Source organism: Myxocyprinus asiaticus, chromosome 45 (assembly GCF_019703515.2).
Source record: "Myxocyprinus asiaticus isolate MX2 ecotype Aquarium Trade chromosome 45, UBuf_Myxa_2, whole genome shotgun sequence".
Taxonomy (NCBI): Eukaryota; Metazoa; Chordata; class Actinopteri; order Cypriniformes; family Catostomidae; genus Myxocyprinus; species Myxocyprinus asiaticus.
This window is the reverse complement of record NC_059388.1, coordinates 29,541,778-29,561,499: the sequence shown is the minus strand read 5'-3', so window position 1 is coordinate 29,561,499 and position 19,722 is coordinate 29,541,778. Positions and strand designations below refer to the sequence as shown.

Here is a 19,722-nt window from a genome sequence, read left to right as displayed (position 1 = left end):
AAAAGAAATGTGTGGAATCAAAATGGTAAAATTGTACATTGTACATACATAAAAAGGTACACTGCCAAATGTAGTAACATAACATGTAAAATGTACTATTTTTTTTAGACATTCTAAGCAGTGGCTAAATCTCAAAAATTACATCATAACCATAGTTTTCTGAAACACTGCAGACACATAGAGAGCGCAAGACATATATGAATGCTTTCAAACTGTGCACTTAATCACATGCCTATTACTGAGATACTGATTTACATTTCTTTTCTGCCACTTAAGATACGTATAAAATGGTATAACTACCATTTATGCAATTAACCAGCAGGTGTCCTTTAACATGCATGTTTTTACACACGACCAGTACAGTTAAAAGAGAAAACACATATTTACATGAATAACAAATGCCATGCCGCATTAGAGTTCGGACTGAATCATGTATCTGAGAAGCATTCACAGTGGGAGTTCACCTATGGTGCCTTAAAATTCCATTAACGACCTGTACAATGTCATCCATGCCTTTGCTTGCCAACTACCCTGTTGCTTTCATTAAGCTTTTCAATACTCCCGTGCCACTCTTAATTAGTTTTGAAGAGTCCTTGGACAACAACAGTTACCAAACTATCACTCCGGACTTTTAATAATTCTCTGTGTCTTGCCTGCGGCTCACAAAACTAAATTGAACAGGTTTTTTAAGTGTATTTCTTAGGTGAGAGCACATGTTATTTTCTAGGCCAGAGATCGCAAGTCCATATGTGCACGTACATGTTTGGCTATACTTGTGATGTCATCACAACTACTGTTGTGACAACTTGCAATAAGTCATATCGTAAGATATCATTCAGCTTGGCTCATAAGAAAACGTATGCCTTTTATTCTCTTAGACACCAGCCAATCAACAAACAGAATCAAATCTATACAATACTGACATCGTATTTTAGCTAGCCTCCCATCCAACACTTTATTTTAGGAAAAGACAAGATAAATAATATATAATTACTAAAAGATTATTCTTACACTACTGATGCCAACATTTCTTAAGTTTTTTCAAGAATTTGTACATTTATTGAGTTTTTTTTTTTTTTACTGTCTCTCACATAAGCTCCAGAAAATGTATCAAAATGACTTTAAACTCAGAGACTGAAAACATGTTCATTATAAAAGAGGTGTATTTAAGTAATTGTTTTGAGTAAATTGCATTTTATATATATCATTTCTGGTCAAAAAAATAAGTGTCACAAAATAAGTGTCACGTCATTGACCCAAAAATCATTATCTCCGTATGAAAATCATTGCATTTGTGAGATTTACTTACTAATTTAGCTTTCTAAGATTAATATGTGTTCTTCTAGAGGTGGGACAGTTGGGGTTTTGGAATAGATGACAAGTAGATGTAAAATTCACTCAAAAAGCATATCACGCCTATTTCTGACCTGAAGAAATTCACAATATCTCTTTCCCTGCAAGTTTGTCATTCAACAGGCCATATAAACTTTACACGCAAGCGAGCTTAGTGTAATATATTGTTGCATATCAACAGCTATAAGGGTTTAGACACAGTGCAGTTTGCTCTGAATATCACACATACAGTACACATTTATATGCATATACTGTACTCAGAAATGTACACCACACACACAAAATGGCATTTATCAGAGCTTTTCCCTTTATTTGTGTGTCTTAGAAAACAGCTGACAGTGTTTGCGCAACAGCTGTAGTGGATGCAGCTCTTAACATCAGCATTAAAATAACACCCCAGAGCAGCTTATCAGCCTTTCACAACATCTGGTCACCATAAACAGGTGCATGAGGCTTCCTGGCCTACAGTAATTCTATGAATATATTAAGAAGAAAACTTTTATCTTGCACAGATTTTAGCTTGAGTATATACGTCACCAGCCCTAGATGACGCTGGTCGCAAAGTTGTGTTGAACATTTACTCCAATCCAGCCTAACTAAGCAGCCTTAAGTTAAATCAAGATTTGGGGGGAAACGTTTCAACTGATGTGGAACAAATGTTAATAATGGATTTGCAACAGATTGAACATTGTTTCCATTGTTTTTTGGGCACTTTTAGCTGGTCAGACTGGGAGAGCAGCTTGTTGAACAGGTAAACCAGCTGAGCACCAGCTTGGTTGGGATGAGAGAACAGTTTAAACCAATACGGTTCAGCAAATGCCATTTTTTAAACAGGGTTTATCGTCTTGTTGTGAACAATTCACAGAGATGCTGCTTATGTAGAGTGTTACGATTCAATTTCAGTTACGATGGTGCCTATGTAGACAGCAGCAGCATCAGCTCACAAGAGTTATGTACAGACTCACAGTAGCGATTAGCAGCTGACATTTCAATTCAGGTACATTATCAGAGTGATGGAAGTGAAGCCGACATCCATCTGTTCAGCCAATCACACGTTATTTACGTAACCGAACTGGATTAGCTGCACATATGCTAACGCAACACATTCCACAGCTAACAAATTCATGTTTTTAAAATGCTTTCCAAATGTTACATTGTGGTTGTGGGAACAGGGCCTATAAGCCTGATATCCTGTTAAGCTAACATCTTCCTATGAAAGCGCTCAGATTTATTTGGTTAATTGACCACAAGTAAAAATCAATGAGCCTCATTGTGTAATGTGGTTACTGTGTGTCGGAAACGTTAATGCAATGTTTTCCCATGCTAAGTGGCTGTTTTAACCTCCTGAGACCCGAGCTTGACTGCTCTGTGCGTTTTCCAGTTCCATTTTTGATTTGTAACTAGCAGCAAAACAAGCAATTCCCTAAATATTGATGTCCACATCTGTGGACAGCGGGACTAAGCTGAAATGTTAATACTAGCTATAGAAAGTCAGATTTTTTTCATAAAATTGTTTATCATGTTTCCAGTAGTGTTGGTTATTCATGTTTTTGAGACATTACATTAGAAATTAGCATAATTAATTCTGATTCAAAGTAATGTCCAGCATCATCCAATCACCGCCAACCATGTTAAAATAAAGTTATACATTATAAATTCTGAATCGATGTACTGATTATCATTGTCCCATGTCTGTCAAACATGTTGAGCGATTCAAACATCATCTGCAGCCTGAAACTGAACTTTCGGAGTGAATGCACTTAGCTGCATAGAGATCTAAAGGATGCTCCCTTGCTCACTATGTAGTGAAAGACTTTACCTCCAGTGTGCTGTATGTCTGCACTGGTCTCAGAACAGTTCAAAATGCACCTTATTTTCATCCTAACTCCATATAAAGCCTCTGAGGGCAACATTTATCAGCTTTTGGATGAACCCATTGTGAAAATACACAGTGAATATAGGAAACACAGTTTATATTAAAATGAAGTGAAATGACTTACAGATGTGTTAATGTTGAAAGTTATTCAAAATAACGAACATGTTTTTTTTTTTTTACTTTTGAAGGAACAATGTCCCAAAATCCACGTATTCATGTGCAAAAAATTAATGCATTTTTTTAATTGCCATATTAAACGAAAGTAAAGATGCTACTCTTTACACCTAAACAGATTTCAAAGAAAAAACTTAGAGGTTTCTTACCAGACACACTTTTGTTGGCTCTGCGCCCATAGAAGCGCTTCACGGAAATTGACGTCATGTTGTTGTGTCACCTGACTCGGTGCGGTAGAAGTTAAACCTTTAAATGACAGTCTAGAGTCTTAAATTAATTAAATTATCAGTTGCGTATAGCAAAGCCAAACTACAATGTCCACGCATGTGGACGCAGGGTCGCACGAGGTTAAACTTGTTTTGGAGAATTCTGTAAAGCCTTGGCAGTGGCTTTTAATAATATTTTTTTTTTATTTTTTTTTACAGCGCTTTTCACAACACACATCATTTCAAAGCAGCTTTACAGAAAATGATGCGGTAATATCTGTAATGTCTTAAATGTCTTTAAGTGGTCACTGAACACTTTGCTCCCTATATCTAACCCTTAGAATTAAACATGCAGTTTTATGCTGCTGTGCATTTAAAGCCACATCCACAATCTGTTTAGAGAAAAAAAAAAAAGAAAGAAAAAAAAAATTCAGTTTCCTAAAGTCATCGTTTTCCAAAGTATGCAGTTATGAAGAGCATTTTCGAAAGTCAAATTTTTCGGTGGAGGAAAACATCTTTCTAATCTGGAAAAGAGGCATAAATTTAGCTAAATCAATGCGTTTTCAAACGAAAACCTATTAGTGTGGATGTGGCCTAAGACTACCTATTTCTTATTATGAGACCGGGCTGAGAAAGACACAGAAAGATCGAGAGCAATATAGAGACATTCAAATACAGCACAGCCAATCTCTTTCAAAGAAATAACTTGTTTGTATGACCAGAGCTGGTCTATTCCTTGGATTATTTTTTGTTGTTGTGAAATTAACTCAGTATCAAGCCTGTTCCTCTTCTGTTTGGACATCTTCTCTCTGATGCATTAGCTTTAGTAATTTAAGTCATGGTTGCAGAGGCGATTTTCCATCCCACATGGAAGCAACCTGCACAGATTAGCCATGATTAATAGCACTGCTCGTGGCACACTAAGGACTTGGGCGGTCTCTCTTTCGACCAGCAGGAATATCATCTGGTGTGAAGGATGAATTATGGCCAGTGCCTTTTCTGTCATGAATGAAAATGGCAGGTTTTCCTGCGTGTATGATGATATTAGTGGGGCAAATGTTAAAGCTGATCTAATCTGATGTAATTTAACATTTGCACAGCATGACACAATTCTAAAAGTAGCCATGCTACTAACTTCAGGGATGCAAACTAATGAGGGCCAAAAAAAAAAAAAAAAAACGTGAGACGATCAAAGGACCTCAAACATGTTTTCTTGGAGTATATATTTTCAAAGAATAAGCTAAAAGCACCCATTTCAAGCAGTGTTTGAAATTTTTAGTTTCATTTTTACTATCTGCTTGTACAGTATTTTTTTATATTTTATGATTTATTTATCCATGTGGTTTGAGTCTTTCAAATCTGTTCCCAAAATTTCATTCAGATTTATTTTCTGTTTTGTGACCATTTCTGGAGATGCCACAAGGTGGAGACAAATTAACTTTTTAAGGGGTATGAGTGAGTCACTGAATCATTTGGATGAAACCGATATGTTAAAAGAGACCCAAAAATGGGTCGCAGGTCTGTTCTGAAAGGGTCGTGGACAGCAGGATAAAAAAATGCTAAATGCACAAAATAAAATGAAGCTAACAGAATAGTGCATAGTCTGGTTGGGGAGTAATGGAATACATGTAACGGGATCATGTATTTAAAATACAAAATATAAGTAACTGTATTCCACTAACGTTACCATTTAAATCATTGGTAATCAGAATACAGTTACATTCAAAAAGTATTTTAATCACTGAAGAGATTACTTTGCATTTTATTGTCATTTGTTTCATTTAGCATTTAGTCTTTCTAGTTGGAATACATTTATCCGTATAAATTATGCGATCCGAGGAACATTTGAACAGCGTTGAAACACTTTCTTATAATGTGTTACATTCATACGAGCAGATAGAGGGCGCTGTTACACTTTTATGAATGAAAAGGTGGGTATGATGTAACTGAGGAAAAAGATGTTGTTGTGTAGACTCTGTGGGGTTTTGAAGTAAGTTTGGAGCAGCAGAAATAAAACTTGTGTAAATTGTCATGTGTACATTTAGTTTTACGCTAAGCTAAAGTGCTGTTTTAAAGTGCTGTATTACCAGCCACGATTAATTTCTTTAAATCAAGAAAATCCATATTTGATCAATATATATAGTATATATAGAGTATATAAATATTTGATATTAGATACAATCAGATATATAAAGATATAATGCAAAAATCCTATTCTTGATGATAATTATTAAATTGCTTTACTGTAAAAAAAAAAAAAAAGAAAAAAGAAAATAAAAATGTATATATCTTTCAAAAATGGTTAAAACAAGATACATTTACTTTACAAAGATATTTAGGTTTTTTCAGAAATTATATTTTGTGTATTTTTCTCTGTACTGGCAGATTTTTTTAAAATATATTTTTCACTTGTTATTAACTTTTTTATAGTCAAAACAAGTGAAAAAATCTGGATTACTTCTTCAGCACTTTCAAAGTATTTAGAATACGTTACTGACCTTGAGTAATCTAACGGAATACATTACAAATTACATTTTACAGCATGTATTCTGTAATCTGTAGTGGAATACATTTTAAAAGTAACCTCCCAACCCTGTGCATAGTTATGATAGTAAAATAAATACAGGCTCATCAGCTTTCAAAAGAGTGGAGAATAGGCCTATACTTTCCATATCTTTTGTTGTTGTCATCAATGGCTGCACGTTCAAAGAAATTCTAACATATATTGTCACGTGGTAATACTGTATGGTCAATACTAATACAATATATTGCCCAGTGTTTGTTTGTTCAATTGTAAAACATATTGTTGGATCTATGCAGTTTATGATAATATAAATAAAATATATTAATACATGATATATATATATATTTTATTATTCCCCAATTTGGAATGCCCAATTCCCAATGCACTCTAGGTCCTCGTGGTGGTGTAATGACTTGCCTCAATCCGGGTGGCGGAGGACGAATCTCAGTTGCCGCCGCGTCTGAGACCATCAATCCGTGCATCTTATCACATGGCTTGTTGAGTGCGTTACCGCAGAGGCGTAGCGCATGTGGAGGCTTCACACTATTCTCTGCGGCATCCACACACAACTCACCATGCGCCCCACCGAGAGCGAACCACATTATAGCGACCACGAGGAGGTTACCCCATGTGACTTTACCCTTGCTAGCAACCGGGCCAATTTGGTTGCTTAAGAGACCTGGCTGGAGTCACTCAGCACGCCCTGGATTTCAACTCGTGACTCCAGGGGTGGTAGTCAGCGTCAGTACTCACTGAGATACCCTGGCCCCTATATTAATGTATTTTTAAAAATAAATATTATTAATAATTATGAGTTTCAGTAACATCCTTATGCCATTGTAATGAAAGGAACATCAGACACTTTTACACATTCATCTCGGACTGAACGATTTGGGCAACAAAAAAAAAAAAAAGATTTGTTTTCAATCTGGGTGGCGGAGGACGAATCCCAGCTTCTTCTGCATCTAAGACCATCAACCCGCGCATCTTATCACGTGGCTTGTTGACGTGTCGCCACGGAGACATAGTGCGCGTGACATCCACGCTCAACTCACCATGTGCCCCAGTGAGAATGAACCACATTATAGTGACCACGAGGAGGTTACCCCATGTGACTCAACCCTCCCTAGCAACTGGGCCAATTTGGTTGCTTAGGAGACCTGGCTGGAGTCACTCAACACGCCCTGGGATTCAAACTAGCGAACTAGTGAACTCCAGGGGTGGTAGCCAACGTCTTCTACCACTGAGCTACCCAGGCCCCCATTATTTATTATGATTATATTATTTGCATCTGTGGCATTTCTATACAGTCCGGTTAAACCTTCAAACCATTATTTTATTTGAAGCTTTTATTTTGGCGGAAAACTGAAAGAGTTTGTGTTTGTATTTCACAACAGCCTGTCAATGCAGTGAAATGCTATATACTCCGCTTCTGTCAACAAAAACCCTGCGTCATGGGGTTATTTTAGATCTGTATTACCTTGTATGTACCGGCCAAACATATGTGAAATAACGCAAATGTGTAATTAAAGTTCATCTTGACTGCTTTAAAAAATAACACGCTCAGCACTCATCGAATCACAAAAGTGACTAGCCTAATTTTGGTTCCAAACGGCGAATTTCGGCGTAAGGTGAACCGTTTGCATCCCTGTAACTTAAAAGGATAGTTTTGGAATAATTCAAATCCTGGTTTCTAGGGAGTTCTGAGTGGTTGCTAGGGTATCATTAATGTCTAGGTAAGTGCAAAAAGTTTATTACATAGGTTAGAGGGTTGTTCAAATTCCTAACTAGTATGAATAATAGTAATAGTCATGTTTGCCTCCAGTTAATCTGGCTGTATCAGTCTTTGAACCTCAAACTCTTGAAGAACAAAGATGGCAGAACTAATTGACAACAAAGCTAGTCTTCAAGAAATTCGGAAACTAAAGCGAGACCAAAACATCTAAATGTCACAAAGATCCAGTTTAATTACTGTTTCTCTGATACATAAAATTGATGCATGTAAATGAAATTATTGTGCTTAAAGTGCAGATTGCACATTTTATTCAAGTTATTTGTACAAGTCATAACACTCCTTTAAAAACTCCTTAAAACTTTATTACACTCATCACAAGACAAAAATATATTGTTTCACGCTTCAGTACAAATACGCTTACGCCTACACAAGGATTATCATAAAATGGGTATGGTTAGTAGGAACTTTGCCGAATTTCACATAATGTTGTAATATTACTGTGCATATAAATGTATTTCATCCACTGATCTGCTTGAAACATGCATTGTCATGCTCTAGCACCAAGCATAATTTACAGTTAGAAAACTGCTTTAGTCCTTAAGTCCTTTAAAAAAATAAAGAGACATATCTGTTACTGTTAAACAATGTAAATCTCGCACAGTAACTATAGCATTTCATTCACGGTCTCACGATTCATTTTCAGTAACCTTGACAAAAATAAATAAATAAATAGATAACTGAGGTTTAAATCAACTTAGCATGAGTTTATCATGCATTTAAATTATCTGAGGGATGTGTAGGGCTCCCGATTGGAGATCAAGTCACAATACCCAACAAAATGATCTGCCACTGATTTATGCGAGAACCGTAATTTGATCTACAGATATGTGGAGTGATTATCTTAACCAGTCACCTTTGGAAGGCACTGATTTCCAGAGGAGCCGCAGGTGTGCCGGCCGCAGTTCATGCAGCACTTTATTGACTCTTTATGATTCTGGAGAGTTCTCTGCATTGGAAATATCAAAGTGCACATATTGGTTTTTAGGGGTGATACCATTCTTGAATGCATAAAAGGAAGATTATATCAGCGTTGATATCTTTATTTTAGTGGAGAGTGGTAATAGTCGCCACAATGAAAATCCACACATATTGATTTTTGGAGCATTATCCAAAGAGCCTACTTGATAATTGAAGCATAGTTTACAGGCGGTGAAGCATTACCTACCTCTGTACTGTGGTTCATTTCACAAACACTGCAACCAATGCGACATTGTCACTTTTGTAATGGTATTAATTCAGGTCGAGTTATTTTTCATTACAAACCAATCGTGTAATTTTGCTTGGTGTAATGCCAATCAAACAATAGATGAATGTAGTCTCAAGGCCATGCATTGTTATTAGTGACTTATTTTTTTAATTTATTTTTTTCATAAGTTGCCATTTCCTTCATCAAGTGAATCATGCCATTGCTTTATTATCTTGAGAAGTAATGAGAAGGGTTGGAGGGGGGGTCTGTGTTAATAGAATGCCATTTATTCTACAGTTCTAGCGTTAAATAAGAAAATAAATAAGCTTGTTAGTTTAGGGAGTAATTGGTATATCCATTATTGTCTCTATTGGCTAGCGGATCAGTCACAGACTTATGTGACTAAAGAGTAATGTGCTAATGAGTTTTTATCGTTAACCACGTTGCAAGGAAAAATACTACAGTTTTTGTATTCTGAAAACCAAAGTGCCTCTTCATTATATACAGGTAGGTTTTTATAGGGGCTGTCAATCAATGATTAAAAATTGTAATCAAATTAATTATGTGATGTGCCGATTAATTAACTGAATTAATCTCAATTAATCGCATATCAATATTTACTGAGAAAGGCCCCTAAATAAAGCAACATGTTCACATGGGAGTCAGCATGTTGTTTCCGAGACTTACCCTAGGATCAGACACATAATGTAGACTCACTGAGCGCGTTTACATGCACGTTCTTACACCGATTATGGTTAATAAGCCAACAATGCATACGGTCATGTAAACGCAATAAACCGTGTTCCTTTATCTGCGTAAAGGCCATCAACGGCTTATGAAGAACCCGATCTACACGGGTAGATTTTTGCCCATTACACCGATTTCGCATGCCATGTAAACACCTTACTCTGTGTTCTTACCGGCTCATCCAATGTGTGCACGTGTTGAGAGCATGCCTCTTCAAGGTTTGATGTCAAAAGTAGAGAATAACGCGATTATTTCAAAAGTCGTGTAAACGTGGATCTCTTGCCTTGTCAGATTTTTTAAATAAGCTGATTTTTAAGAGTAATCAGCATATTGGTGTGCATGTAAATGGGCTCACTGACAAGCGGCATTTCCCATCAGACACTTTTGCAATGGCTCAAGCATGTTCACCTCCCTTGTGGCACGACTGGAAGCATGTTGCACCAGCAGCGTGGAAAACCCGGGTTTGGATCAAGGAGCTCTTAAATTCCCCGGAGTGAACTATCAGTTAGCATTCCCATTCATCTCTCTTGCGGTGCTCAGCTGGCACAGGGTACCCCCGACTCCCCAGGAAGTATGCACAATCTTGGCATCAGTTGTCATGTGACTTGCCCTGCAGCTGCAGAAAAATGACGTTCTCACAACGCTCATAACACTACATGTGTGCAGTAATGGCCTGGGCGATCAAATTAGGCAAAACATTTATTAAATAAATAACTATAAATAAATTGCTCAACTATAAATAAAAAAATAACTATACAGGTTATATTTACATTTATTATATACTTTATTTATTTATGCTTTTAGCATGTTGTGCATTCTGAGATGCTATTCTTCTCACCACAGTTGTACAGATAAGTTATCTGAGTTACCGTAGCCTTTCTGCCAGCTTGAACCAGTCTGGCCTTTCTCTCTTGACCTCTCTCATCAACAAAGCATTTCCGTCCACAGAACTGCCACTCACTGGATGTTTTTCGTTTTTGGCACCATTCTGAGTGAACTCTAGAGACTGTTGTGCATGAAATTCCCAGGAGATCAGCAGTTACAGAAATACTCAAACTAGCCCATCTGGCACCAACAATCATGCCATGGTCAAAATCACTGAGGTCACAGTTTTTTCCCCATTCTGATGGTTGACGTGAACATTAACTGAAGCTCCAGACCTCTATCTGCATTATTTTATGCATTGCACTGCTGTCACACGATTGGCTGATTAGATAATTGCATGACTAAGTAGGTGTACAGGGGTTCCTAATAAAGTACACCTAAAAAAGTAAATAAAAAAGACCCTGAAGAGTGACGATTAGCATGTCTTAAAATGGCATCAGTCCAAATTGATGAATTATGCATTACAAATTAATTCACTATATGTTTTTAACACATTGCTATAAACAATATTGTTTAAATAACCATGGCACAAGACAGCAAAATCAAAAGTTCACATATTAGATTGCTCTGTCAAATGCATAAGACAGGAATAAAACAGGTACCTTATCATCGTCTCTTGCTGTGTGTCAAATAAGGATGTGTGAGTTAAGTTTCTTTCCAATCTAAAGCGAGTGAGTGCTCAAGCCCCTTGCGGTCACTCTGCACTTTAGGCTCATACATGAGCTGTGATGTCAATATTATGAGACAGGGGAAAACAAATCAATTTCATGCTTTTAGGAGCCAGCCAAAAATATTTGTCACTGAAAAAATTTGTAGCGGAATGTAATTAACTGTTTGTGATCAAAATGTTTCTTGTAAAACAATGTATTTAGCCAGAATACATGGTTGTTTTTCAATGGCGAAACATTCTCTTAAGCATAAAAGCCAATTCCTGCCTCCCTTGGTCAGATCCACTTTGAAACAATGAATTAATTGTGTTCGCATCAGTGATGAGGGCGATTTGCATTTTTCCTTCTAACATTAATTTTTTACTCCACTGATGGTTCTGGTCTGGTAGGTTTGCACGGAAGTCCTGAACCACACTGTGAAAAAAATTGTTTCACTAGGTAAAAAAACAAAAACAAATAGGTGTCTTTGTGCCTTCGTGAGTCTACAATGTTTTTTTCTCTCTCAAAATTGCTTTTTTCCAAAAAAAAAAAAAAAAAAAAAATTATCTCTCCAAAAATTCTCTCTCCATTTTCTCCCCCTACAAAAGTGTTTTCTCTCTCTCTCTCAAAAAAAAAAAAAAATGTTTTTCTCAAACTTTTTTCTTTTCCCCAATATTTTTTTTTATTTTTTTTTTTTATTTTATTTTTTTTTTCCAAACAAACGTTTTTGCTCTCAAATTTTTTTTTTCCTTTCCAAAGAAGACCACCTGGGGCAGTGTTTTTATTGCCTACTTCACTCTGCGCTTTTTTAAATTGTTGATCTATGTACTCTTGTGTCAGACGGATGCTTTTGGAATGTCTTACTTTGGTTGCATCTCTAGTCACACATGCTGTGTTTTAGCATGCTGTTTCAAGTTAAACATAGTTTGAAACTTAAAAAAAAAGCACGTCTTGAGATCCTAGATCGGTCAAGCTTTCTTTGAGCACAAAAGCACGTCTGTGCAAGGCTCTGCTGTCTGCTCGTTTGTTTGACGTGGCATGGTGCCTATACAGCTGGAGCCGCGTTGACTGCCCCATTCTGCCACAAATTTGTAAAAACATCAAGATAGTACATTAAGCTTGAATTGGTCTGATGGTAGGAACATTCCTTATTAAAGAACTTACGTGCAGATCAGGCTCATTATTAATAGCATACATTTTTTAAAGCATGTTATTAGCACATTTGTCTCCATTTTAAAGGAATAGTTTACCCAACAATGACCCATGAAGTTTACGCATTTATTCACCCTCATGTTCTTTAAAAAGTGTATACTGGCAATTTTAACACAAAAGGAGACATTTTTAAGAACTCTTGTCTTTTCCATCCAGCAACAGTTCATAGTGACCACATTTGTCAAGTTCCAAAAATGATTTAAAAACACCATAAAAGTGCCATAAAGGAAGTTCATACTATTAATGTGCAATACTTCAAGTATTGTTCGACTTCAATACTCTGAAGTCGTACAATAACTTTGTATGAGAAACAGATCAAAGTTTTGTTATCCACGGAAAATCTTTTTCCCACATATTTGAACTTGACAGTCCCTGGTCAAACTGTTGTACTTTAGAAAAGAGCATACAAGCATACAAGTATACATACATGAAAATTCAGTCAATAACAGCATACAAGTTTGGAACATGTGAGAAAATGATGACAGAATGTTCATTTTTGGGTGAACAATTCCTATAAAATGGAGACAAATGTGCTGTTTTCAAAGCCCTAGAACTATAAAACCTATGCAACTAAGTGGTTCTGTGGTTTCCTAAATGTTAAAACTGTGGTATTTTTTAGTGCCAGTCTAGCTCACGGAAGCTTCAGATATTCCAGTGAGAGTCTTCTTGTGTTCAACTCCCTCTGATCAATATCTCCACCTATCTGACCGCAACCAACCCATTTGCCTGTTTCCTACAGTGCAACTGCAGCTAACATCTATCAGCATGACAGAATGTGAAACACTGGTCTTGGCTCCTATAGTTAGCCTTTTAACATGTGAAATGTTCTGCAGGCTATCACCTGCTGGGTCAGGTGATAGGTTAACCAGTGGGTGACGTTATTATCTGCAGCCCACAGCAAAATTCTTCTGCCCGTAGTTCACACGCACACAAATAAACATTGACAGTGCTGCAACACATCCTATTCTTAACACCGCAATGAAGATATAAGATTCAAAACACATGGAGATTACACAGTGATCTAGTTGTAAAGAAAAGGTCTAAAATAGAATTTCCTCAGTTTTTCATCCAAACTTTGAAGAAACTAGTGATTAGGGCCTAGTGATGTGCACAAATAGTCGATTAATCGAGTACTCGTTCCGCTTTAAGTAATCGACTTGTAAAAACACTACTCGATTTTTTTTATGTGTTAGAGTACTCGACTATAAAATTACTTGAAATGCCCATCCCTATTAGGGCCATGGCCGCACAAATTTGTTGTGGTTTGAAAACCTCGCTTTCAGTTTCCTAACGTCATTGTTTTACAAATTATGCAATACTAGAAAGCATTTTCTAAAGTCTCTGTTTTCGGTGGTGGAAAACGAAGTTCCAATATGGATCAGAGGCGTAAATGCAAAATCAATGTGTTTTCAAACAAAAACATATTAGTGTGGACGTGACCTAGTGATTAGCAAAACTACATATTTCCAAATCGACTAGTTAGTTGGTTGCCTGAAATTCTAGTCGACTAATCGGGCTTATGGAAGCCTTGTATTTTTAGGCAGGTTTGGGGTCTATATATACACTTAAATATTAAAGATAATCTGTTTTACCTGTTTTTAATTTAAGTATCGATTCACCATATTGGTTGTCGGATGTGTAAACATAAAAATAATCGGTATCGATTCTTAAAAAAAAGAGGTAAATCTCTATTAAATAATATATACTGTATATATATTATATTATATTATATTATATGTTGAGAATGCTTGTAAGTTAGGCAAATGATTACGTAATTAAGACTTACCCTCTCTGCAGACTGTGCAGTGCCAAAGAAGATGGGTATAAAAGCTAACCAAATGATGCAGGTAGTGTACATAGTAAATCCAATTGGTTTGGCCTCATTGAAGGTCTCTGGCACGCCGCGGGTCTTGATGGCGTAAACAGTGCATGTGACCATCAACAGAATGCTGTAGCCCAGCGAACAGATGAGCGACAGGTCCGAGATGTCGCATTTTAGAACTCCGCGGGCTTTTTCCGGGTTGGACGTACGTTGCTCGCCGTAGTCCACCACTGTGTGCGGCGGATCCACTGCAAACCACACAAACACACCCAGAAGTTGCACTGAGATCAAGCTGAAGGTGATGGCCAGCTGGGAAGCAGGGCTTATGAACCGCGGGGCGGCCACTGACTTTTTCCCTTGCTCAAAGATGCGGTGGATGCGGTTGGTCTTGGTCAGCAGAGCCGCATAGCTGAAGCACATGCCCAAACCCAGGAACACTCGTCGGAAGGAGCAGACCCCCAAACTCGGCGTAGCGATCATCAGGAATGTAATGGCGTAACACAAAAAAATGCCCGTCAGAAGCACATAGCTCATCTCACGGCCAGATGCGCGAACAATGGGCGTGTCGTTGTAGCGGACGAAAGTGACCACCACGAAACTAGTGGCCAGGATGCCCAAAACTGCAATGAAGACTGGTACAGCCGCCCAAGCCGAGTGCCACTCTAGTTTGATGATAGGAATGGGGATGCACCCGGTGCGATTGCGGTCTGGACGTTGCTCGTACGGACACAACTCGCAACTGAACTCGCTGGCCTGGAAGTTGTACCCTTCACAGCGCTCGCAGTGCCAGCAGCAGGGTACACCCTTCACAATCTTCTTCCTTTCACCCATTTGACATGGCACACTACACACCGAACCTGGAAGTGTGGGGTCGCCCATCCGCCAGCGCATGGCATCCACCTGCAAAAGAGAATGAAGACAAGTCCTGACAAAGATGACAACTGGAGGCATACTGTTAAATTACAGCCTGAGAATTCAAAATAAGTCTCATTACTAACACAGCAGCATCACCTCAATGTAGCTTGCAGAAGAAATCGATTTATTACCCCTACTGAAAGTTGTGAAAAATAAGAAGCCAAAAAGCTCTTTTTAAGCATAGCTTCAGATTGGCTTCCAGGCACGACTTTGATGACAAATACATTTTGGGACAAACTTGCGCCAGAGGTGTTTGAGATTTAATAAATAACTTGACAAACTTCAGTTTGAGAAGTGACGACAGAAACTCTAATGTGCGCATCACTTCTGAAATCCCCCATGAAATTACTTTACAACATTTAGGAGTTGACAAGCATACAGATGGTCTCAAAGCTAACATAAATGGACTAAAAGACATGAAACTCTCATTTTGAATACTTGGGGACTTTTATGCAATTTAATTGCACAATACAAAGTGATTTGTCCAGACCAAACCACAGGACATGTAACGGCAAATCTATAATTCTGCTCAATAGTTCTCAATGCAGCCTGCTGAAAAGAGATGGCCGTGAATTAATTATTCATGCTCAAGCCAAATTATGCCTGGCAAAACAGATTGCCTTTAGTCAGAAGAGGGAAAGAAAGAAGTGACATCTTAAAATAAAAAAGAAAAAGAAAAAAAAGACCAAATTTGCAAATGAACAGTCATTTAATTTGACTTATCACATAAAAGGGTATACAGGGAATTTAGGAATAATAGAAGGGCCAAATCCTGAAGTAATCCCTCATTTGATTCTTCCCATTCTGCCTGAAACAAAAGCTAAACTGACCATTCACAATTAAGCAGTTTAATTTGATTTTATTCATCCTGAAAAGATGCTAATAGGAAGCAGGCAAGGTTCTGAAGTTCAAAAAGTGTTAGAATCAATGCTTACCATTTATATACTGTGATTATTAGTGGTTGCAAGCACCTCTATTACTATTGCTCATACTTAGGGTTTGGGAGTTCAACCTCATTGGGTACAATTTGCCAGTTGGGGCCGTCTGGTGGTTGGGGACCCTAAGCGGCCACTTATACCAAGAAACAACCCTGCTAGCAATGGATTCACCCAACAACACTCTGGTACAGTGGTGGTTCTAGCTTGTATGGCACCCTGGGCGAAACCCGCCCCCAAAGTTGTTGGGTGCCTCGTGCTGCCCCACTGCAAGATGCCACCGCACCCCCCGCAATATGCCGCCGTGGCACATTTCGCCCATGCCTGAATTCGCTACTGCCCTAGTATCATGACCACAACTTTTGCATCACATTTTTCAGAAAATGTAAAAATCTAGTGGAAAGAATATAACTCAGATTTGCAGTTTCAGCTATTTACATATTGAGTGTTTGTCTACACTCAGCACCTTTGCATGCATCCTTTAGCATAAAACATAAACACTACAACAGGTATTGGCTATGTATTGATGTGTTGACTTTCGTAAAAATGATCTTCCGGAAAATGTCTTTCTGAAATGTTAACCGTCAATGCAACAACAATATTTCCAGGCTAATGAAGTCTTATCCAATGTGAGTTGCATGCAAAATCCTCACCACAATTTCTTCTATAACACATCCAGTGTTGATCTGTTGAAGCGCTTACGGGGAGGGTTTGATACCCGAGTTAAGAAGTGAGATTTAAAGTGCTACAGGGGACTGGATCATAGGTCTGCTAAGCGACCAGTTCCCCTTCTACTCACCAGAGCCGGGACAAAGCTCAGAGGAGCAGAGACTCTCTGTAACGTATCAGGAAAACTATACACTTCGATACGCCCACTGCTGCCTGAGGTTTTAGCCATTGAAATGCTGCTCATTTCTGGCTCCATTAATTTTGTTTTGCAGCCAGGCATAAAACATTACAGGCTTATCTTCCATGCTGTTGGCTAATGAAGCCCCGGTGAGTTCATGTTGTGTGCATTATGAAACTCAGCAAAGGTAACATTTCAAGCAGAGTGGCAAAAACAAACCTAATGTTAAATGCCTAAATGTAACATTTGAGACTTGATTTGAAAACCATCGATGGATGGATGGATGGATGGATGGATATACAGTATTGCAATATTATAGGGATAGTTCATCCAAAAATGAAAATTCAGTCATTGTGTACTCACCCCTGTGTTGTTATAACCCTATATGTCTTTCTTTCTTTTTCTTAACACAAAGGGAGAAATTGTGAAAAAATGTTGTGCTCAGTGATGTCATATAATGGCAGTTTATGGTGACCACCTCTTCAAGCTTAAAACAACAAACCAGACAAAAATCACAAAACCCCAAAAAATAAGGCTGGGCATAGAAATGCATCAATTCTTTATCTACAAACTCTTCAGACATGTTTAGTTAGTTCTGTTCTCTGTTTTGTGTGCAGCTGTGTTGTGTTCTGTTGCACTATCACTGTGGAGGATGTTTACGTTTGAACGCCCCAATATTCACTCACATTAAGGTGTAGCTTGTTTGTCCATTGGCCAATCACTTTGTACTCAGCTGTTGATCTGTTGGTGATCTGATACTGGAAGATGTCATATCGCCCTGGCGCATCACCATTCTGATTGAACACCACTGGAGTCCCCGCGCTTCCTGTAAAACAGAAAATGACAAAACATGAATGAGTAGTTAATGCATAACATGTCCATGCACTTTAAAAAAAAATTTTTTTTATATATAACAACATCAAGATTTTAGGTCAAATTTATATGAATGTATTTGTGTGTTTCTTCAACTTCGGGTACTTTTAGTATTGTGGAATTCTACAAAGCAATGTCTCATTAAAACATTTTTCACACTAATTTTTAAACTTGTCTGCTAACAATGTCAACAGTACACAACAGTGTGTGTACATGCGTCACAGAAGATTTATGTCGTTTTTTCTGAAAGTCATGAAAATTCCCACAACAGTGTCTTTTTCCAGCACATCTCAAATTAGGTATTTTGTTTAATATAATTCTGTGCTGGAAATTATGCTGATGGAAATTAAATTTGTAACGTTTTTTAAATAAAATTGCTGCCTCCTTTGTTTGCTAAGGCTAGTTTCATAGCTAACATTTGATGTATCCTAAATACACACAAATAAATAATATTTTGACACTTAATATGGCAAAATTACAACTTGAAATTATACCCAATAAAACATTTTGCTCACAAGTGATATTTATGTTGAATTTACTTTGTTTACTTTAAACATCACTTGTCTCATATTAAATCTCAAGCATGGTCTTAACATTTTTGACTTTGCAAACAAGTACACAAACTTTTGAAAAAATAAAAATAAAAATCTTGGAGGTAAAATTAATTGGTATGGTGGAAATGATGCCACAAACATTTGTTTTTTAATTATTATTATAAAACTAATTTTTACACAATAAATATTGAAAAGGTTTGTGTTTATTTCACTCTTTGTTTAGATTATCATAGTTTTAAACGTAATAATTTATTTATATTTTTACTGTATTAAATCATATTGGAAAATTTTATTTTACATCTTCTGAATTTTCTTTTTTCTGAATTAATTTATAATTATACAAATATCCATGTGTAGATTTCAAGTGGTCTCTCAATTAATAACTTATACTGTAAGGTCATAAAAGCTGCATGCACAATAATTATATAAGAATTAGCTAAATGTTGTTTAAAATAGTTTTAAATTGAGTTTAGCATGTCACATCTTAGTGCATGTCAACTTCCCAAAAGTATTTCATGTCAAATACCCTAATGCTGACAAATGTGACAAATGCTTCCATTCCTGTCTACCATTGTTTGGCCAAACACTCACACATTTTTACGATTGGTTGAGCTGAAAGTTGACATGCCAGAGCGCTCCAACGAACAGTGCAAATGTTTTGAAAGTGGCACAGATCCAGAGATTCACAGATTTACACTATTCAGGAATTCAACCTACGAAAGGCTAAACGTTGTCTCTGCATTTAAATCACCTTTAGGAATACATTCAGCTGGTTTTCATACTGCTAAAATAAAGTTGCAAGAGGTTATTTAAAAAGGCAAGGCATCACTTGCTGTGGGTATAAACATATACAGCTCACAGTAGCTCAAGAGGATCTGTTCTCACTGTTCCACACAATCCACTGTGGTGCTGCAGAACAAGTTCAGGTGTCACATGTGTAAATAATACATGAAGCTTTTCCTGCTGTATGCGCAAAGATTACTGCAACCTTGCGAAGTGGTAGGAAGGTGAAAAGATAATGCAAAGAGCCAACTTTCCCTAAGGTGAGCATCTTAAAAAGACCACCACACCCGTTTCTATTTCCCTCTATCTATGTACCTTCACCAGTTAGGCTGTTTCCAAATGACCCAACTTCCATAAATCTTTCACAAGGTATTATTTGGGTTAAATG

The 19,722-nt window shown here is 37.3% G+C and overlaps 1 protein-coding gene across 4 annotated transcripts in view; it reads right to left on the bottom strand.

Moving 5' to 3' along the window:
- Positions 1 to 19,722, bottom strand: part of LOC127435277 (metabotropic glutamate receptor 8-like) — a 268,255-nt gene that overhangs the window by 18,454 nt on the left and 230,079 nt on the right. For all 4 annotated transcript variants that reach the window (XR_007896164.1, XM_051688613.1, XM_051688614.1 and 1 more), the window contains exons 8-9: positions 17,811 to 17,950; positions 14,392 to 15,327 (exon numbers count right to left, since the gene is read on the bottom strand). Coding sequence is in view for 3 of the 4 variants with exons in the window: in XM_051688613.1 (XP_051544573.1) it covers positions 14,392 to 15,327; positions 17,811 to 17,950 (1,076 nt within the window). In the remaining variant the exon portion in view is untranslated. The remainder of the gene's footprint in view (positions 1 to 14,391; positions 15,328 to 17,810; positions 17,951 to 19,722) is intronic.